The sequence below is a fragment of the Podarcis tiliguerta genome (assembly GCF_965153285.1).
Source record: "Podarcis tiliguerta genome assembly, chromosome: 10".
NCBI lineage: Eukaryota > Metazoa > Chordata > Lepidosauria > Squamata > Lacertidae > Podarcis > Podarcis tiliguerta.
The window spans coordinates 1671302-1694055 of record NC_139543.1 but is presented as its reverse complement, the minus strand read 5'-3'; the positions used below and the strand labels follow the sequence as shown (position 1 = coordinate 1694055).

Genomic DNA, 22754 nt, shown 5'->3' with positions numbered 1-22754 from the left:
ACATTGCTTTTCTTCCAATCTGTAAAGTACTCGGACAATAGGGGGAACTCAGAGGAAGGAACAAAATGCCTCGTGTATCATTTGCCTTCACTCTCAGCAGGTAGCCTGTTGCTTCATTCGTAATGTTATACACTATGTCAACATTATGAACACAGCAGTGTGTTTCTTAGCCTAGTATGCATCATTTGCATTTAGGGGGGGAGGAAAAAACACAGAATTATAACAGTGTGGGGAAAATGCTATCCTAAATCTTCTACGGTGCTTTTGCTGGGTTATCTTTTCATTATGTGGCCTGAGTTTTTTCTTGACATAAGCTTCACGGGGAGTTGGAGCTGAGTGTGTGCTATCCACATCCTTGTAAAAACAAGACTTGATTTTAACCTTCAAAAATTGCTCTCTTGGAAGGATCCTTGTTATTAAAATTTGAACATGAAGAATTGTTTTAATAACATGATTTTGATAAAACTACACATTTTGATACAGCTATAAAAAGAATAGCAACGTGTCTTGTTGGTATTGTCAGCATTACACTATATAGTTAAAGCATCTGATATGATGAAACCTAATGTGTTTTGTGTAGAAAAGCCAGGACCCTAAAGGAGAGTGTCCTTCCAGGAGTCAGAAAAGAATGCATTTTGCTTATGAACATAGCTCTCCCATACAATGTGTGCTCTGCGTGACTGTAGTTCCTAGTAGTCCCAGTCTAGATGGCGGCTCTTGCTATAGGGCTGGGAAAGACAGTGCAATATCAGGAGGTCAGGAGCAAGCCAGCAGTAAATCACATGGGGTGAGTGAAGTTAATTCTTTATAAGAAAAGTGGATTTGCACAGGGGTGCCAGGCCTAATGAGCACAGCAGTTCTTCTTTGGTAGGCCTTGCTCCTATGAGGCAGTTGCGAAGATTGAAGGTCCCTGCCTCCCACTGTTGCCGATGTCTCCTCCCCAGGGCAGAGACTGTGCCTGTGTTCCTGTCCTTGCTCCTCCTGCTTCATGCCTTTCCTGGCCTTGGAAAGCAGGGCAGAGGGGAGCTGGTCATAGCAGGAGGGAGAGACACCTGTGCCTCTTCACCACCCTGACCCATCTCTGCCTCTTGGCCGCCTCTGAGTCGGGACTTCTCTCTGCCACAGACTCTCCCTTCTCGCTAAGCCCTGTTACCTCTTCAGCTTCTGACACTTCCTCCCTCTGACCACTCATGGTTGTCCCACCACCACTCCCCGGGTTCTGGGCCTTCTTTCCCTCAGGGTTCCCCAGCTGGTTCCTCCCGCCATTTGGCTGCGTCCAACTGGTCCATGACATCAGATCAGGCTTGAGTGGCATTGTGTTGCTAGTGAGCAACTTTCTCTTAGCAATTGGGTGGGGGCAAGAGTTCAGTGGCAGAGCATACACTTTTACACGCATGAAGTCCCTTTTTGAAAGTCAATCAACTACAATAAAAGGTTTTTGATAACAGATGCTGGTAAAGCTTCTGATACCTTGGAGAGCGGCTACAAGTCAAAGTCAGCAGCATTGGGCTAGAAGGGCCAATGTTCTGACTCAGTACAAGACAGGAACATAGTATGAATGGATGGAGCTTGGGCCACAGAAACCCACTGGACTTTGCACTCATCAAACCCCAGTGGCTTTTGTACCAGCTGCACTGGCTCCCGGTGGAGTACAGGATCAGGTTTAAGGTGCTGGTTTTAACCTTTAAAGCCCTATACAGCCTAGGACCCTGGTACCTACGGGATCGCCTCTCCTTACGGTCTTCAAACAAAAACATCTTGGAGGTCCCGGGCCACAGGGAGGTTAGGCTGGCCTCAACCAGAGCCAGGGCTTTTTCGGCTGTGGCTCCAATCTGGTGGAACGCTCTGTCCCAAGAGACTAGGGCCCTGTGGGACTTGACATCTTTCCTCAGGGCCTGCAAGACAGAGCTGTTCCACCAGGCCTTTGGCCAAGGCACAGTCTGACACCCCCCCCCCCTTCTGTAATCCTTCTGTAGAACTCTAACCCAATAGTTGCCATTCATTTGATTTGAACTGATTTTAGAATGAACTGATTTTAGAATGTTGTATTATTTTATTGTCGTTAGCCACTCTGTGCCCGGCTTTGGCTGGAGAGGGCAGGATATAAACAAAATTTTATTATTTTTTATTATTTTGTGAGACTTCCAACATTCGGGTGGGAGACAGTTCTGTCAAAACTGCTGCCAGCTGAATCTATGCACAGTTCAACTCACACTAAGCTTTCCTTGTGTGATCATGAGTGCACATGGACCAAGGGGTGGTGGTGGTGGAGACTTGCTGGGCCTGAAGCACTATGAGAGCCCTCCCTCCCCTTCCTCTTGCAGGTTAGGTGGGGTTCATTGGAAGAGACTTCCCTGAGCCCTGCCTCCTCCCAAAATACTGGAGTAAGCACTGCAAGCAGAGACCATATGCAGGGGAAACTACGTGAAAGAAGCCTAAGTATAAAGGTATTAAGATCTTCATTCAAACCCACCCCCAGCAAATAGACAGTAGCTTTGTATTATATGCCCTGCATTTTGAATCAAATTTGCAGGCACCTACCTAAAAACAAGTGGAATCTTAAATATAAGTGAAAAATTCCATGTTTGCTTTGTGCAGCATGGAAATAGCAAATAAAATTCATGAGCTACAACAAAGCAAAAGAACCGTAATGGCAAATTGGGCAGTGAGGCAATAAAATAGGTATCCATCTCTAGCATCATATGGCTTTTGTGTCAACAGGTCATGGTTTCCAAGGAAACAAGGAATTACACATGAACACTTTGTCCTAGATTGAATTGAGGAAATGGTGCATGTTTAATTGATTATAGTTATTAGGCTGACAGCAGCATTTCCTAAATGGGAACTTTTGAGGAGGTTTCAGAGTACAGACTATGCTTCAGTCCCAGGAATTTCTTAGCTCTGGGTATGTGAAAGAGGTAGTTATTGTATATGGCAATACGTCGGGTTACAGACGCTTCAGGTTCCAGGTGCTTCAGGTTCCAGACTCCACTAACCCAGAAATAGTGCCTTGGGTTAAGAACTTTGCTTCAGGATGAGAACAGAAATCGCACGGCGGCAGCGGGAGGCCCCATTAGCTAAAGTGGTACCTCAGGATTAGAACAGTTTCAGGTTAAGAACAGACCTCCGGAACGAATGAAGTTCTTAACCCGAGGTACCACTGTAGAGTCAAAAGAAGTGATGTGGAATAAAACAGGCACCAACTTTATTTGATGTTGTGATACTGAACTTTAAGAACCGCTTCAGCCAATGACTGAGCAGGACCAGCTTGCCCACATCTCTTCAAGTGAGCTCAGTGCCAATCAGGTGCGGAAGCTGCCCAGAAACTGATACCATAGCAGGATCCCAGCCCATCCCTAAGTCCCCAACAGCCTAGTGACTGCCCTAACCTCTGCAGCTGCCTCTGAATGCAGGGGCTACCTCCCAAACAACCTGTCTTATCTGTATGGCTCCTCCTTGCCCGCTGGCCACCTGCCAAGTTGTGACAAAAAGGATGCAAATTGACAGCCAGAGCCCAAGGAAATCAACAGATAAATAAACAACTATTGCCTAATCAAAGGCCAACCAGACCACACTCTGTAAAAAGATCTTCCCAGCCCCAAGGCCCTGCCATTCCCATCAGGCCATGAAGCTCTGTTTGTGTGGTGGGGGGGCTGGTTGCCTATTCAAACTGATGCTGGAGAAAGGGAAGGATTAGCTTCAGAGAGCCCACTTCCTGTCTCTTGCAAGGGATTACCGCTCTTGTCATTGTGGTATTGTGGCCTAACACAAGCACACCACACAGGCCATTGGGGGAAGATTATTTAAAAATATAATTCACAACATAAGGAAACTAACAGCTAGGTGAAATATAATTTTCAATTCACTGGCAACAACTGTGCAGGGAGTTCCAACGCTTTAGGGATATCACTGCAGATATCCACTCCAGGTAGCACCAGAGAAGGCACAAGAAGCAAGAATTCTATCACTCCAAAAGCTAAGGAAGGTTCATCTAAGGAAGTTAAACTTGGATGAGTATGTAATTGTTTAGTGAATTTAACTTTATTCCCCAGGTCAAGGAAATTATAGTGGAGGTGTAGTGATTTCTAAAATGCATAGCTGTCAGCTTACAGATTTGAAAATAAGGGACCAGCAGCCAAAATAAGGGGCTGCAGCCTCACCTGTTCCAGGCACTCCAGTCTTCCTGTCCTCCTGCAGTCTGGTCAAACTCATGCTGGTAGCTTCGAGAACACTGTCCAGCCAACTTTGTAACCAGAGGTTCAACTGAATAGAATCTGAATCACATGCACCACAAGGCCTATGCAGCCTCAACTTAAGATGGCTCCCCGGCCTGGCTTTGCACTGCAAAGTTTGCAGCAGCACGTGCAACAAAATGGCGTCCAGCATTCCAAAAACCCCTCAGCTTGCATTAACTAGCCACACACAAGGCATGCAAGCTCCACCCCCCAGTCGTTCTTAGACTTCTTATTGGGTGAGCAACACAGCCAATCAACACAGTTGGAGCCTCCCTCCTCCCTGGCCGGCAGGGAGGGAGGGAGAGGAGCTGCTTCCTTTGAAATTTAAGGGACATCATTTCAGGGACATCCATCAATAAGGGACAGCAGCGGGACTTGGCACTGGAATAAGGGACTGTCCCTTCAAATAAGGGACACTTGACAGCAATGAAAATGTCATTTGTTTATTAATTAAATGTATATCCCACTCTTCCTCCTAAAGGAGCCCAGGGCAACAAACAATAAGTAATACAGCAATAAAAACATATTTAGAACATTGCAAGAGACACCATAAGATTTCAACATGCTCCTAATACTAGTACAATTTGCACACTTGACCTGATTTCCTGGAATTTGATGTCCTCCTATTTCTGTTTGGTTATCAGAAACAAAAGCAGTATAAGCAATACTTACAGTTGCATGACCAGATACAAGTGGTTTGGACTCTCATAGATGTCTTCCAGGGCAACAATATTTTCATGCTTGATCCTGAAGGTTACATAAAAAGCAACATCACAAGGTAAGTTAAGCGCCCAAGAGAAATCTGTTCACATAATGAGAATAATGCCCAGATTGCCATAAACCATCAAGAGTCTTTATGGTCTCAACATAATTCAATTAAAATGAAGTCTGTGTAGACTAGAGCCTCTTCCTGTCATGACAGATGCACATTTGAAGGAGTTAAATGTTGTGAACGGCCCTTTGGATAAGGGCAGTATACTTATACTGGGATAAAGTGCATTTCCCCTTTGTTGCAAGTGTGCACATCCACACCAAACTCCAGACAAATTCAACAGCACAATTACATGATGCATGATGGCAGCAATGGCTTGGCGGGGGGGGGGGGCACTGCATTCTCCTTGTTGCAATAGCACTTCACGGAGTGGCACAGGGCTGGGGCAGTCACTGCCATCTCCTCTCACAAACCACTGTTCCATCACCATGGGTGAAACTACAACAGAGCTGGCTGTGATCCAGCCTTTGCTGCAAGATTGTCACTTTAATTATCCTGAGCATCATATCGCTGTGATCCTATCTCTTTGCTCATTTTCTATGCACAGGGTTCCAAGCTTTAGCTTATTCATGAGTAACAAGGGCTGTTTTTTCAAGCAAGGCAAAAATATAGAAGTATGATCAAGCCCAAATCAAGCATTTTTATCAGCGGGAAAGTTATTGTTAACCAGCTCCTGCAGAAATCTTAAAAATATTTAGCTTTAGCTGGCTATATGCCTATTTTTATAGTTCATATGTCTGTGCTGTGGAAATATATTCAATCAGAATTAATGGGAAACAATATAACCAAGGGGGCAAGCCAGTGTGGTGAAGTTCTTTTGTCAGACGAGGATCTCGGAACCCAGGTTTCAAAGCCCCATTCAGAGCTACATCAGAGAGTTGTTGCGAGGATTAAACGAGGAGGAAAGCATGTATGCCACCTTGAGCTCATTGGAGAAAAAGCTGGAGTATACATGCAATAAACAAAAAACAAAAAATGAAATTAAATAAGTTTAGAAACAGGCTAGAAACATTCATAGAAGATATGAATGACAACATCTAATTGGTCAGTGGATGGAAAATATGGCAGGCAACAGAATTAGAATCTTGTGCTTCTGCTGGCTGGTATTGGCCAGTGTCAGAAATAACATATAGGATTGTACAGAATATAATATTATATAACACAGCAGTTTGCATATGTCACTTTGTAAACATGAAGTAACCATTCTTTGCAGCATACAAATGTGTGGAGGAAATTAAACACTTCTTTTAAAATGTCATTTAAATGAACTTGCAAATGGTCTCATTATCTTAATAAAGAAACCACATTTTAAAACATTTTAACAGCTTGAACAAACATACAGGTAACCACTAGAACAGATCCACGTGGTTCAAGAGTCCTTGCTGTTTAGGTGATGACTTTTTAAAAGAGAGAAACCACAAACCACCATCTAATTAGCTCCTCAAATGCAAATCCTCTCTGGGATTACTGTTTAAGCAATTCCAAACAATTTCCAGTGTGCACAATTAATTTGCATTAACCCCAAAGCGAGAAACCAGACAAACTGGAGAAACTGAGTAAGAGAGAGATACTGAACAATTAAGTGTAAAAAGCTAAAACATGCAAATTCCACTGTAAATAATAGACATAATCAGATAATAGGGAATTCCTAAAGTTTAGTTGGTCTTCTGTAACTAGTGAGCTGAACACTAACTAAGGATAACCTGAAATGTCAGGTTAACCTGAAAACTGCTTTAATTTCATGCTTGGCGTCAGCACACTGCTGGATTACCCAATAGGCAGATTAAGCACATGCTTAGGGCAGCTCTGAATTTCTGAATCTGACAACTGATTTTTTTTTAAAAAAAGCATTAGTCATCATAGGGAAAAACATATTTTAGCAACGACCAGATATTGAAATATCTTTATAATACTTTCTGGGAAGCATGTGCAGAGGAAACAAGTGCAATTCTGGAGTCCTACTCAAAGATTGTGGATGAATTAGAAAGTGTAGCTGTAGAAAATAGAATGAAATTTTACAACACCTTCTCTGCAGAAGTCAAGCTCTCTCTTGCTCTCTCTCTCTCAAAAAAAAAAAAAGGGGAAAGGAAAAACTGGCTTTGAAAACACGTGCAGACCTCTGTCAATCATTAGCAGACCACTAACGCCAGTGGTTTTCAACATTCTTGAGTCCACGACTCCCTTGACCAATCACGTTCTTTCTGCAGCTCCCCTGTGGGAGCCACTTCCACTGGGTTCCATTACAGGACATGTGTAAGTGGGGATTCCCCCGCTCTGCTGCCGCCCCCCTTCCCCCCCTTCTGCCCTGCCCCTTTCTAGCAGTGCTTTTGACGCATGTATAAGTGGGAGGCAGTGAGAGATTTTGCTTCCTTGGGCTCCATGATCACTGTAGATAGTGACAGCAGTCATGAAATTAAAAGATGCCTGCTTCTTGGGAGAAAAGCAATGACAAACCTAGACAGCATCTTAAAAAGCAGAGACATCACCTTGCCAACAAAGGTCCGTATAGTTAAAGCTATACGGTGATAGTTAAAGTGGTGATGTATGGAAGTAAGAGCTGGACCATAAAGAGGGCTAATTGCCTAAGAATGGATGCTTTTGAATTATGGTGCTGGAGGAGACTCTTGAGAGTCCCATGGACTGCAAGAAGATCAAACCTCTCCATTCTGAAGGAAATCCGCCCTGAGTGCTCACTGGAAGGACAGATCCTGAAGCTGAGGCTCCAATACTTTGGCCACCTCATGAGAAGACTCCCTGGAAAAGATGGAGGGCACAAGGAGAAGGGGACGACAGAGGATGAGATGGTTAGACAGTGTTCTCGAAACTACAAACATGAGTCTGACCAAACTGCGGGAGGCAGTGGAAGACAGGAGTGCCTGGCGTGCTCTGGTCCAGGGGGTCACAAAGAGTCGGACACGACTAAACAACTAAACAACAACAACCAGGGCCTTGCAGAGCCAGGCAGAGGCCCAGCCCAGGTAGATAATGTGCCCCCCTTTTTACCCTGGGGATAACTGAAGTCTTATAAATAAGTAAGTATATAAATAATTTTCACAAAAGGTATGCTGACAAATAATTTTATTTCAAGGCTTGAAACGTATCTGCATATAAAGACAAAATGGAAAATATAGATATACAATAGTGCTTTTTAAAAATACATAAGGAAAAGGATTATTTTAAGTATTTACATTTTAAAATGCTGTGAATATGCTGACTGAGGCCCCCTTTGGAATCGGAGGCCGGGGCCAAGTGGCCCATATGGCCCCCACTCTGTCTGGGCCTGACAACAGCAGGGAGATGAGGAATGGAAGCAAGGGTGCATCCAAATAAGAAATGTTGTGGTAATGGGAAACTTCAGCTGCTCTCTTGCAGACTGGCTGCATGCACGTTCCCCTCCCTCTCTCATAACACTAGAATTTGTGGACACGCAGTGAAGCTGAATGTGGGAAGATTCAGAAATCCAGAGCAGATTTAGGGGGCACAGAAGCAGGGGCGAAGGAAGGCCAACCAGCACCCGGGGCGGGGGGTTGGGGGGCGACAGAGAGATCCCACGGCTGTCCATGTGGCACTCGAGTGCCACCTCCGGCACACCGCAGAGGGGAGGGGGGTTCAATAAAATCAGTTTGCCAGGTTTTCACATTTGTGGAATCTTTTATTTCAGCATCAGTAAAAGATATTCATAGCAAAAGCAAAAACAAAAAAAGCAAAAGACCCATTCCTCTCCATCAGAGAGAGGGTTTGAGGGCGTGAAGAAAGAAACACAATTAGCACTGGCCCAATCAGGCATGTGACCAATATAAATGTGATCCGCTTTATTGCTCTGGTGAAAAATGAAGGTGCAGAACTATGAGTTACATATTCGGTACAGAATTTGAGGGAAGTAGATTTGTAGATTTGAAGCTATCATTCATTATTTTGACATATATAAACACACTTCTAAGATAATAATGAAAGAGATTTTAGATTTGGCAACATTGCATTTTTTGGCACAAGCTGTTAAAATACTCTTAAATTAAGCAAATCCTTCACCAATCTAATTGTGACTCAGCGCATTTTATTTCACCTGCTACATTTGGGAGGGGTTTTTGTTTATCCAGCTTTGACTGGATTTCTCTCCCTTCCTGAGTTGGCTTTTATTAAATATTCTCCACCACTTTTATACGGAATACTATTTCTTGCCACCTGACACAATCCCCTGTAATGAAGGCTGCTAATCTCCAAAGTTCTTATTTTGTTCCAGCTCTCTGTAATTGTGGCTTGTCAAGAAATGTCTTTAAATTTCCATTTGTGAGCATTTGCTCAGGGGAGTTAGAGGGGTCTGTGTAGTGGACCCTGAAATATTAGGCACACGGGCTAAATGGAAAAAGAAAACTGCTCTTGCTGAGATGACAAATTGGCTGAAATCTGTGATTAAGGCAACTGGAGGCTTACCAAATCACTGTCTCCAGGCACCGTCTCATTTTGATTCTGCTTCTTAACTCATTTTTTGCACACTGACAACTAGGATTCATATTATAAAAAGTGCAGAAATGCCTTTAGCCAGAACCAGCCAATGCTTTTACCCTACTGTTCTGCTGCAACCCAAGGTTGCAGTGTGGAGTGCCTCTGTTCACTGTTCCAGTTTGTCATCCCTCAACAACCGGCATTGAGGGTAGTAGTTCCAACTTATTTGTTTGACTTCTCTAAATCTTGGGGTTTCCTTGAGCCTGAGTAAAGCTGCCTGTGAAATACTGCCTAAAGTGGGATCTGAAGCCAATTTGGAGGTTCCTCCTCAGGCAAAACATCAATGAATTTTGAGGGAAACCAAAAGAAGTTGGTAGCACAGTGAGAGGTTTAATGAAAAGGTTTCTCCAAGAACTTGAATTCTTAAGGTTTCATGTTGCTGTGGAAACAAAGGCACCAAATACAACTGCAAGAGATGTAGTACATCTACTGGAAACTATTACTGCCTTTGAACACATTAAAAACATAAAACAACAGTCCAGCCTGAGGAAATTTTAAAACATTTTTAACTGATAGGTCAGAGGTCCTTCCTCCGCAAGCCTTTCTATTGCACAGAGTAAAAACTTATTATGAATGTAAAATGTTTTCCCCACCCCTTTCTCTCTCTCTCTCTCTCTCTCTCTCTCTCTCTCTCTCTCTCATGTTTGTAGTACAAATCTGACACAGTATACAAAACTTTCAAACAAGAAGGCTAAGGGGCCTGGAGATCAGAACAAAGGCGAACTGCCCAAGAGGAAGAAACACGTTTGGCATGTTGACCAGGGCTGGATCTACACTGACCTGTTTAATGTTATTTCCCCCTATTAGAAATGCTATTCTAAAACATCACAGGGCATAATTGTTAATTAAAACATTTTACCTTGTTTTTTCCCCATCAAATGTAAGTCATACCTAGTCATACCATTTTCCAAAATACTGTTTCTTTCCCTGCTGGTCACTGGTTGCTCTGCTCCGCCCTCGGGTTTCACATTTTAATTCTTCTTCCCTCCCTGTCCTTTGTCATCTGTGCATGTCAGTCTTTCACCTCCCCTCAAATATCATGGTGTGTGTGTGTGTGTGTGTGTGTGTGTGTGTGGAGTTTGAATGCCGTAACAAAAAAGGTAAAATGCTACATAGGGACATATGAGCAGTGTTCCACTGATACAGCAACATAAAACAATTAAAAAGTAACTGATATAAAAGACAAGGTAATAACACATTATGAACGTAAAAAGTAGGACATCGTGTGTCCGTCTAGATCTGCCCCAGAAGAATGCAAATCTCCATAAACAATACTAAGGAACAAGTGAAAAAGAGCAACGGACAAATCCCCTTCTGAAGTGGACCTTTTCACAGCACAGATGGTAGAAATGTGCATTGAATGTTTCCCCATTTTAAGAAACGCACTCTGCACATGGAAACACAGTATGCTGGAGCTTAGCTTTCTCCTCGGCCTCCTAGCTTTCCTAGTTATTTCAATGGGGAAGCATTCAAGCATGCAATAATTGTTCTACCATATTTTGGAAGTGATGCCGTCAATGTAGAATTGCTGCACCTTGTGCTATTCCTGCGCATTTGAATTGGCTCAATGGCTATGGCGAATCTCCTAGAAGCAATGACTGTAATTAAAACATGGCAGGATGAGAGAGGAATGTGTGAAGCGTTGCTGGGTGTTTTTTTTTAAAAAAAATCCATACTACATCACATGACATAATTTTGATTGATTCAATTTCAGGAGATATTATGGTTTGGGCAATCCGTTTCACCGGCACTACAAAAGAAAAAGCAGCAGCAGCAGTAATTCAAAATGACTTGAATCACCCTCAAAATGAGGTATAAACTAATAATTACATCCCCTGGGACAAGATTCCCAAGAGGAATTTCAAAGATTTTTCCCCAGTGTTTATTTGTTGGCTATTATGTCTACAAGGTGATATTTATTCTCTCAGACCTTTATGCACACTGGCATTTCAGCTGAGAGTATAAGATTATGAGATTGTAATTTCAGTCACAAATATTGTTATTAAAACGCTGGATATACATTTGGGAGATGCACATGAGGAATAAAGAGATAAACATTTGGATCCTGAGGCTTTAGCGCATGCCTGTACAAGAGGAGTGGGGAACCTCAACCCCTCAGGCCTCTCTAGCAGACACTCAGGCCTCTCAGTCTAGCCCTTGAGCTCTTCCCAGGCCCGTCTCATGCCATGTTCCTCAGTGGCCCTGGTCCACCTGTTCCTTGAGTGCTTCTACCTGGCTGGAATATGTCCTTGACCTGTGATAATGCCTCTTACTTGCCAGGATGGAGAGATGTATCTGTAGCAATATCTGAATTCTGCATGGCTTGAATATAGCCCAAGAATCACATCTGTTGACCAGTCCATTTTTACCTCTGGCCATGCCTACCACTGATATATAATCCCTGGAAGGATGAGACCTAGGCCACAGTATTCTTCTTGAAATCACAATTTGTGTAAATTGGGCCCTAGATGACTCAGTGATGGAATGGTCAAAGCTCAATTGAAGGCAGAATTGAAGCCTTAAAAGTGCAACGTGGCCTGGATGGCGCAGAGTATCTATTTGTGAAATATATACATCCATTTCTACAGACATGTTTAAGATGCCAACCCACAGCCCTGCAAGAAAATAAAATGAAAACAGAAGAAAAGAACTATGAAATCAAAGAGGGAGAAAACTTGCTTAGGTGGCACATGAGTAATGATTCTGGATAAATAAAAAGAGTGCTAAGAAAAATAATCCCATGCTATCAAAGGTGGCTAGGTACAACAGCCAGGTTATTAGATGATACACTAGGAAACATTTTTCTTCTGTCATCGTCTGGTTTGGATGTGGCACCCAATGCAATTATTTGCTTCTGCATCCCTACATGTGAAATAAATCAATCAAGAAATAATTAGAGGTGTGTTTGTTTTGAGTATGCAAAGCAGAACACAACCTTGTTCCTAGGCTACCTGTTTCTGTTAAACCAGCACAAAGCTATACCTGACTTTTCAAAGGCAAATAAACAAGATAACAAATATTCAACATATTCTATAGTCTGTGGCTATAGAGAGGTAAAATTAGACAGGGCATCCAAACTAGAGGACTGTCCCTATTTTGTACTTTCCACAATGAAAAAGTTTTGTGTTAGCTGAGTATCTGAAGCTGCCTTGTAGCCTTAAACTACTGATCCCCTAGCCCAGCCTTGTCCAACCAGGTGCCCTCCCTCCAGCTGACGTTGGACTCCAACTCCCATCAGCCCCAGTCAGCAGGGCCAATGGTCGTGGGGTGATGGGAGCTGCAGTCCAGAACATCTGGAGGGCACCAGATTGGGGTCCTTGTTGTCATGAGAAAAGCTGAAACAGGATTTTGGAGTGAAAGTCCACTTAAAAGAAGTGTTCTGTCTCTCTTGACATAACACTTCCTCCATGAATCTCTGTGGTTAAGATTGGTTGAGGAAGGTTGTTCATGAAGTTCAGCATCTGCTGTCTGATGCCTAACTGGCACCATGTCCTAGGAATAATAATAATAATTTTTAAAAAAATTCTTTATACCCCACCCTTCCCGGTTTAAAAACCAGGCTCAGGGCAGCTAACAGCAAATATAAAACATTGATTAAAATGTGACTTAAAAACAGCATAAAACAGCATAAAGTAGAACATAAAATGCAGCATCAATATCAATAAAATTCAAAAAGCCATTCTGGAAGCCATTCTGGCCACGTCTCTCGGGAAAGGCAAGTGGGGACGGTGTCTTGTTTCACACACTGAGGAAGCTCTTCCGCTCCTGAGACTTACGGATGCTTTTTGATACAGGGCTCTGAGTTTAATATTGTACAGTCATATATTTGGAGCTTATTTCTAATGAAAAAATAGTATGTAAAAATGAGCCCACAGATATTCACCACCACAGAAAGGATTTCCTTGATAACAAATCTATCACAGTATTTTCCCCCCTCCATGGAAATAGCTCACACATTCAGTAGAGTAACACCGGATGAGAACTCACATGTATAACTTGTTTATCTTCCAAACAACATTGTAATTCACTGTATATAAAAACTGTATACAAATGCTGCATTTAGTTTTGGAACTCTTCCAACAGACCCAAGAAATTGCACTAAGGAAAATGTGGAGTTTTAAAACATTAATTAACTATTTATCAAAATGCTGACATCTTCTCACACAAAAAGGCAAGAATAAGCCCCAAATATCTGCACCTCCCCTCCTCAGGAGGAGGATGGGGAATATAGAATCATATTACATCGCCAAGCAAGTACGCTACATTCTAGAGACAAAACAATGGGTACACCTGGAGAGAGACACAATTGAAAATACCCCCCCCACACACACACAGGATACCCATTCCTCCCAAACAAAGGAAAATCCCCACATCACTAAACAGGTTAACACAGACCATGCTTAAAGAATGGAAGAAAGAAGCAGGCAAACTGTCCCCAACCCCATCCCCACTAAACCCCCTGGCTCACCACCTGCTATTCCACCACGCAGCACAAAACTTCCAGGTAAAAACCTGACAAGCCAAAGGCTTATCCCACCTAGCAGACTTCTACAAAAATAGCAAACCCACATTGACACAAGAAATACAAGACAAACAAGGGGACACCCAAATGCCCTGGCTAACACACTGCCAATTACATGCCTTCTTAAACAATCCACTAGTAAAACCAGCAGCAACCATGCCCTTGACAACCTTCGAAAACCTCCTCCTCACCAGAGGGACACAGCAAGGGGGTGGCATCTACAATATACAAAACACTGCTCCAAAACCCCACAACCCCCCTTGACGTAATCAAAAAACAATGGGAGGACGCCATAGGCTATGAAATAAACCCCACCCAATGGACTAGAATGTGGTCTAAATCCCCCTCTTTTCTTCCTAACCTAACACTGTATGCAACACTAACATCTCACAACAAATGAAACTGGTCTGTAGAAAACACAACTTGAAAAAAGGGACAATGCACGTATTTTTGTAAACTAAGAAATCTTTAATAATAATAATAATAATAATAAATAAAAAATAAAAAATCTAAGAGAGAGAGAAAACAACGATCAAAACATTTGTGAAATATGGACTCCAGTGACAATTTCTATTCCTTTTGTGGCTGTTCATAGTCATGTTAATGGAAATGAAGCTATTGAACTTAAAGAACAAATAATTGTCAAATTATGAATTGAGTAAACCTTTTTATAATAAATAACAATTATTTAATTTTAGGGAGAAAGGTACTCTTGAATTCTGTATTTGGAAAGGTTTTTGTTATGTACTGAAGTTCTCACCCTGGGCCAGCAGGGGGATACTGTAGATAGTTTTCACTCAGGTCCACGTCAGTTATTTTAGGCCGGAAACCCTGGGTTGTTGTTGCTACAATGTTGACAGCCGGCTCCTATAAAAGCAGGCCGGCTGAGCTGTTTGCTGTTCAGTCTGTCCAGTTTACAAAATAAAGAGCTGCTTTGGAGAAATCGCTGTGTCGTCTGCTATGTCTACCCACTATTCAACAGTTTTAATGTATTCCACTGCATTTTTTTAATGCTTTGTATATATCTGCTCATGTTTTTTTTTTGGTATGTTTATAGTTAAACATTAAAAAAAATCAAATAACCAAATGTATGTGTGAATAACTTCATAAATGAAATGTTTGATCACTGAGTCCCCAAACTGTGTTGTAGTTTAACCAGTAGAAAACCGATGTGCAGACCTTCATCATGAACTCATATTGATAGGAGGCATGTGTGAAGCTGAAAGGTAAAATCTTCAAATAAGTACATGGACAAGAATGAGTCTGCATATGCAAGAGGCTTTTGCTTCAAACTGCTTTTTTGCTTCAAACTGAGGTGGAGAGGCTGCCCCACAAGCAGAGATGATGTGCAGAACAGGGGACACTCATTGCAATGAACTGGGTTTCCACAGCACAGTATGTCACCACAACTTGGCAACAACCAGACACAGCATCTCTATACATGTTACTGAAGAGTATTTATATTATTTGTTTACAGAATTTTTGGGATCCCAATTCTTCAAGGACCACCTCTTCCCAAATGAACTGACCCAGACCCTGTGATTGTCCAAGATGGGTGACACCTGGCTTGAGAGCAGTACATGTGAAAAGGATCTAGGAGTCTTGGTTGACCACAAACTTGACATGAGCCAACAGTGTGACGCGGCAACTAAAAAAGCCAATGCAATTCTGGGCTGCATCAATAGGAGTATAGCATCTAGATCAAGGGAAGTAATAGTGCCACTGTATTCTGCTCTGGTCAGACCTCACCTGGAGTACTGTGTCCAGTTCTGGGCACCACAGTTCAAGAAGGACACTGACAAACTGGAACGTGTCCAGAGGAGGGCAACCAAAATGGTCAAAGGCCTGGAAACGATGCCTTATGAGGAATGGCTAAGGGAGCTGGGCATGTTTAGCCTGGAGAAGAGGAGGTTAAGGGGTGATATGATAGCCATGTTCAAATATATAAAAGGATGTCACATAGAGGAGGGAGAAAGGTTGTTTTCTGCTGCTCCAGAGAAGTGGACATGGAGCAATGGATCCAAACTACAAGAAAGAAGATTCCACCTAAACATTAGGAAGAACTTTCTGACAGTAAGAGCTGTTCGACAGTGGGATTTGCTGCCAAGGAGTGTGGCGGAGTCTCCTTCTTTGGAGGTCTTTAAGCAGAGGCTTGACAACCATATGTCAGGAGTGCTCTGATGGTGTTTCCTGCTTGGCAGGGGGTTGGACTCGATGGCCCTTGTGGTCTCTTCCAACTCTATGATTCTATGATTGTCATCTGAGGCCCTCCTCTGGAGGGTGGCAACAGGAGAATAGGCCTTTCCAGTGGTGGCTCCCCACTCGTGGAATGCTCTCCCCAGGCAGCCAGGAAAAACATTCCTCTTCTGCCAGGCTTTTTGCTTTTGCTTATCTGTGGCCTCCTTCAGTGGGCAGATGTTTAATTCCTGCCTTTTAAAAATATGCAGGTGTTTTAGGTTTTTTCACTGTTTTGTTTTATGCTGGTTTTAAGGTATGTGCTATTAATTTACTGCTGTAAATTGGGAACATGATAGAAACTGATCACCCACAACAGGAGTGTGATAAAATGTACTTCCAGACCACCATCTGAATAAGAGAGTTGCTCCATCTTGCAAATCATCCCTAGTCCACAGAATGGGAAAAGAAGACCTAAGATGAATACAGAGGGGGGGGGGGAGATTTTCTTACACTGTAAATATCTTGCACAATATAATTTGTTCAGACATGTGGAAGTACCTCCAAAACACTGTGAAGGTCAATGAGATACCTGTGGAGCCTGAGAACAGCTTGATCAGCATGAGAGGAAGAAGAAAAGAGCCCTGCTTTTAAGTGGACTTTCGCATCCAAAATCCTGTTTCAGCTTTTCTCATGACAACAAGGATCTCTGGTGGAGAATGCCCACTGTGTGTGGCACTCATAGAATCATAGAATCATAGAGTTGGAAGAGACCACAAGGGCCATCGAGTCGAACCCCCTGCCAAGCAGGAAACACCATCAGAGCACTCCTGACATATGGTTGTCAAGCCTCTGCTTAAAGACCTCCAAAGAAGGAGACTCCACCACACTCCTTGGCAGTAAATTCCACTGTCGAACAGCTCTTACTGTCAGGAAGTTCTTCCTAATGTTTAGGTGGAATCTTCTTTCTTGTAGTTTGGATCCATTGCTCCGTGTCCGCTTCTCTGGAGCAGCAGAAAACAACCTTTCTCCCTCCTCTATGTGACATCCTTTTATATATTTGAACATGGCTATCATATCCCCCCTTAACCTCCTCTTCTCCAGGCTAAACATGCCCAGCTCCCTTAGCCGTTCCTCATAAGGCATCGTTTCCAGGCCTTTGACCATTTTGGTTGCCCTCCTCTGGACACGTTCCAGTTTGTCAGTGTCCTTCTTGAACTGTGGTGCCCAGAACTGGACACAGTACTCCAGGTGAGGTCTGACCAGAGCAGAATACAGTGGCACTATTACTTCCCTTGATCTTGATGCTATACTCCTATTGATGCAGCCCAGAATTGCATTGGCTTTTTTAGTTGCCGCGTCACACTGTTGGCTCATGTCAGGTTTGTGGTCAACCAAGACTTCGCCTGTTCTCCAGGAATTCTCAAAGATGACTGCCAGTGGTTCTGAGATCACATCTGCCAGTTCTTTTAATACTCTTGGATGCAGTTCATCTGGCCCTGGAGACTTGAATACATCTAAACTAGCCAAGTATTCTTGTACTATCTCCTTAGTTATTCTGGGCTGTGTTTCCTCTGCTGAATCATTTGCTCCAAATTCTTCAGGTCGGGCATTGTTTTCTTTATCGGAGAAGACTGAGGCAAAGAAGGCATTGAGGAGTTCAGCCCTTTCTGTGTCCCCTGTTTGCATTTCACCATCTTCTCCTCTGAGTGACCTCACTGTTTCTTTGTTCTTCCTTTTGCTACGAACATACCCATAAAAGCCTTTTTTGTTGCTTTTAACCTCTCTAGCAAGCCTGAGTTCATTCTGTATTTAGCTTTTCTGACTTTGTGTCTACACGTGCTGGCTATTTGTTTGAATTCCTCTTTGGTGGTTTCCCCCCTTTTCTATTTTTTGTACACATCCTTTTTTAATCTTAACTCAGTTAAAAGTTCTTTAGATAGCCACCCTGGCTTCTTTAGGCACCTTCCATGTTTCCGTCTCATTGGTATTGCCTGAAGTTGTGCTTTTACTATCTCCCTCTTAACAAACTCCCAGCCATCATGAACTCCCTTTCCTTTTAGTATTACTGTCCATGGGATCTCACCCATCACTTCCCTAAGTTTTATGAAGTCGGCTTTCTTAAAGTCAAGAAATTGAGTCCTAGTGTGCTTGGCTGCTCCTTTCCGCTGTATAGTAAACTTCAGAAGAGCTTCTCGACGGTGAGGCACCCGGAAACCAATGGAGAAGCCGAAAGAGCGAACGGCATACTCCAGCAATACCTACGCTGCTATGTCAGCGAGAGACAGAACGATTGGGTAGAGAAATGAGCTTTGGCTGAATTTGCGTACCATAACTCTGAACACGTGTCCACGGGAATGAGCCCTTTCATGGCCAATTACGGGTGTCACCCCAGGGCATTCCCGGGGCGGGGGGAGGAAGGATGGAGTGTACCTGCGGCTGAGCAATTTGTGGAGGAAATGGAGGCCTTACACCAGCAACTCAGGCTGAACTTGGAGCGGGCCAAGGAAGTCTACAAGAGGCAGGCGGACAGGCACCGTTGGGAGGGGGGAGGCCATACGGGTGGGAGACCGGGTGTGGTTGTCATCCCAAGGGTTGCCCCTAAAGGGAGGGTGCAAGAAGTTGCAGCCAAGGCGGCTGGGGCCTTTTGAGGTAATACAGCAGGTGAACCCAGTGGCATTTAAACTCAAGTTGCCTGACAGCATGAAGATACATCTGGTGTTCCATAGGTCCCTACTTTCACATTACAGGGAGGGGCGGGAATTCCCGGGACGGGAGGGAGGGGTTACCACCCACCCACGAGTAGAGGAGAGAGAACACTGTAACGAAGCCACGGAATACTTGGTTCAAGGTGGCAAGGTTGCCAGGTAGAGGTAGAGTACTTGGTGGCCTGGGAGGGGGAACCTAGGTCGGAAAACACGTGAGTCCCTGCTGAATCAATCACTAAAGGGTATCTAGTGGAAGAATTCCACAGTTTGTTCCCGGATAAGCCCAAACCATTAGCGAGATTCTGGGAGGAGGAATTTGGACCCACGGACGACGAAGGGAGTTTTGTGGGTTTTCCTGCCTCCAAGGAGGGGGGAGAGGAGGTGTCCGAGGGAGAAGAATCAGACTGGGAGGGTCAACCAGCGGGAAGAGATCCGAGCAGATGGGAGGCTGGTTTCGAATCCTCAGAAGATGATGCCAGCTCTTTCAGGGGATTCCCCGCATCGTCGGCTGAGGAGAGGGTGGTGGTTGTGCCGGAAGATCGCGCCCAGGGTGGGAGGGGTCCTGAGGAGGAGGTGGATGTCAGGGAACTGCCATCAGTGTCCGAGGGAGAGAGCAAGCTCCGAAGGGATCCCAGAGAGCATCCCGGGAGTGGGAGGGGCAGCCCATCTTCTGGGGGAGAGAATCAGCGTAGCTCCAGTGGAGAAGGGGGGGAGATGGGGGAATCGGCGAGGCGATCCCATGACTCTTTGCCGGGGACCAGCGGGGAGAGAAGGGGTCCTCCGCTGCCCACGCCCTCCTTGCGCAGAAGGCTTCCGTGCAGGGAGAGTAGGCGAAGACTGGGCGTCAAATAACTTCTTTGCTGGAAGAAGTTTAAGAAACGCCCACTGACGGATTCTGCCAGCGATTGAGACGGTCACGGGCGAGTGGCTGCCCGGATGGGAAAGGTTCACTCAGGCAACCCAGCCAGAGGTTGGGACAAGCTTGCGCACGAGCAACCCCTAGAACCATTACACCTACATACTGTTCAATCTTTGTAACTGATTCCTTTTTTAATTCAGAAATCTGGAGCCTGGCATGGCCATCCACTTACCTGCTGAGGGTTGACACAATTCCATACTGATGCTTAATGGTATTTTTAACTTTCACTTTATGCTAACTGGGAGCTATATAGATCAGACTTAGCCAACATGTTGGAACAATGTTTCCATCTACCATTAAATCTTAAAATGTTAGAATGGTTCATCTCTATGGTCAGTTCCTTAGAACGCTTTTAATTTAGACTCCAGAGCTTAAATGTCTTAAGTGATACATCCTAAGAAGTGCAGCAGGGGCTGTTGTTGGGACTGTTGTCAAATGGGCTAAGACAGAAAATGGCTTCTTTCTGACATTTGTAAGGTGCCATTCCCTGGCAGGGGTCTGGGGTGGGTGGGGCTTCCTGCCTCTTACCCAGAGAGGGAGGGGCAGGGCAAGGGCAGCTGAAGGTGGTGCAGGTGCAGTGGGGGAGCCAGGCTGATGCTCCGGCCCCCACCTCCACACCACGCCGAACTCCCCACGCCTTCCCGCTCTCCCTCTTGGTAAGCAGAAGGGTCACTCGCCATCAGGAGCCGTCTGCCTTTGCCATCCCATCGACGGCTGCTGTCAGCTGTAGAGTGGCATCTGAAGAGCCAGGCGGGGGGTGGGGGGTGCTGGTGGTTTGCAAGATGGCTCCAGTGTCTGAGCAACTTTATGTGGCTCCCACTGGTCCTGCCAAATGCTAATCAGGGTTTAAGTAAACGCATACTGCTCATACTTTCATTTGGAAGGAAAAGAAGCACCTTCCATGTATATGTCATATAAATGTTGGTATCCTGCCCATTCTGGAAAGGTGAAATGCCACAACCAAATGTGCAGCTGACGCCCACAACATCTCCAACAGGCTGCTTTAGTATTTTCTCTGGGTACCAGGAAGGGCATGTGCAAGGATCCCACATGAGAAATGTCACTATACTTACGATTTAGATCCTTCCAACATTTCTCAAATGTTTCTTCCAAGCAGGAGTCCTCAAAGTGAGTTGGGAGTTCATATATTTTTGTCTGGGAGACACAGCAGCTCTACCCCACCCCTTTGGGCTCTGAATATTATTAGTTGTATAGGCATCAACCATAATTCAAATGAGAGTGAAATAAAAGGTTAAGAGTGCTTAACTTTCAGCTGAATTGTAGTCATTGTTGTCCAGGTGAAATTTGCAGCCGTTGTAACAATCCAATTACAGATCAGTACTTAAGCAGTTTGTTCAACAGTGAAGCTGGAGGCAACGACGACACAACGTCAGCTTCTTATGACTTGGAACTCTAAACTCAATCTGACAGCTGCACCCTAACACTAGTAAGTTACTTGGCAACGTCAAACATTCAACAATGTTTCCTCACTCACCATCATTCTGAGAAACAAATTCCATGGAAGTTGTTTTGCTCATTTCCCCTAGGGGAAAAACACTCCCAGCCTGGCAAAGAAACAGGGTAAACCCTTTTGAGAGAGAGAGAGAGAGAGAGATGGTGATCCTCCTTATTTGACAAAGTAGTTGCCAATTATTTATAAAATGAATGGGACTCTCCTTCCCTTCACAAAAGCATAGATAGGAACCTCTCTTCGGTGAATACAGCAGATGTTGTCATGGAGAAATACAGCTTGTGAGATGTTCATACACATCTGGAATGCTACATCACATTTAGTCAGAGAATTCAAAAGGTATGCAAAACTCATAGAATGCACAAATCCTGGTCAGTAAACTACCTGGCTAATGTAAAGGAAAAGGTAAATGACCCCTGGAAGATTAAGTCCAGTCAAATTCAACTATGGGGTCCGGTACCCATCTTGTTTTTCATCTTACACTATGGAAAAATTGCAAAAGAAATGGAAAGCCTTGCATTCTAGGAGATTTGGTCAGCTTCCTGTTTCTATTTAATGATCTCGTGTACTGTATAAAGCATATGGGAACTTCATTCCACAATGCAAAGAAAATAGATATGCAGTGCACTACCACCCATACAGGGACGCAGGTGGCGCTGTGGTCTAAACCACTGAGCCTAGGGCTTGCCAATCGGAAGGTCGGCGGTTCGAATCCCCGCGAAGGGGTGAGCTCCCGTTGCTCGGTCCCAGTTCCTGCCAACCTAGTAGTTCAAAAGTGCAAGCAGATAAATAGGTACCGCTCCAGCGGGAAGGGAAACGACATTTCCGTGCGCTGCTCTGGTTTCATCAGAAGCGGCTTAGTCATGCTGGCCACATGACCCGGGAAAACTGTCTGCGGACAAATGTCGGCTCCCTCAGCCAGTAAAGCAAGATGAAAACCGCAACCCCAGAGTGGTTCACAACTGGACTTAACTGTCAGGGGTCCTTTACCTTTACCTTTACACCCATACACAAAACACCCATATAAGTCTTTCAGGCAACTAGAGCTAATGAAAGATTCTATTTGTTTCAAATACACAGTACATTCCAATTCTTTCTCTCCACTAGGAGGAAGGAGTCTACACATGTATCCGAGACTCATACAAGGCCAAAAACTATCCCTGGAATGCAATTGACTGAGCAGGCTCTGCAATCCAGCCAAGTTTTAGCAGGCTTCCAGGTAAGCCATTAGTCAATACAACAGTCTCAAAGTTTCTTGACAAGGAATCATAGAATCATAGAATCATAGAATCATAGAGTTGGAAGAGACCACAAGGGCCATCGAGTCCAACCCCCTGCCAAGCAGGAAACACCATCAGAGCACTCCTGACATATGGTTGTCAAGCCTCTGCTTAAAGACCTCCAAAGGAGACTCCACCACACTCCTTGGCAGCAAATTCCACTGTTGAA

General features: G+C 44.2%; 1 protein-coding gene across 1 annotated transcript in view; it reads right to left on the bottom strand.

Annotated features, from left to right (window-relative positions):
• Positions 1 to 22754, bottom strand: part of CAMK1D (calcium/calmodulin dependent protein kinase ID) — a 200416-nt gene that overhangs the window by 67523 nt on the left and 110139 nt on the right. Inside the window, exon 3 of the mRNA XM_083399980.1 lies at positions 4908 to 4982. Coding sequence (XP_083256106.1) covers positions 4908 to 4982 — 75 coding nt within the window. The remainder of the gene's footprint in view (positions 1 to 4907; positions 4983 to 22754) is intronic.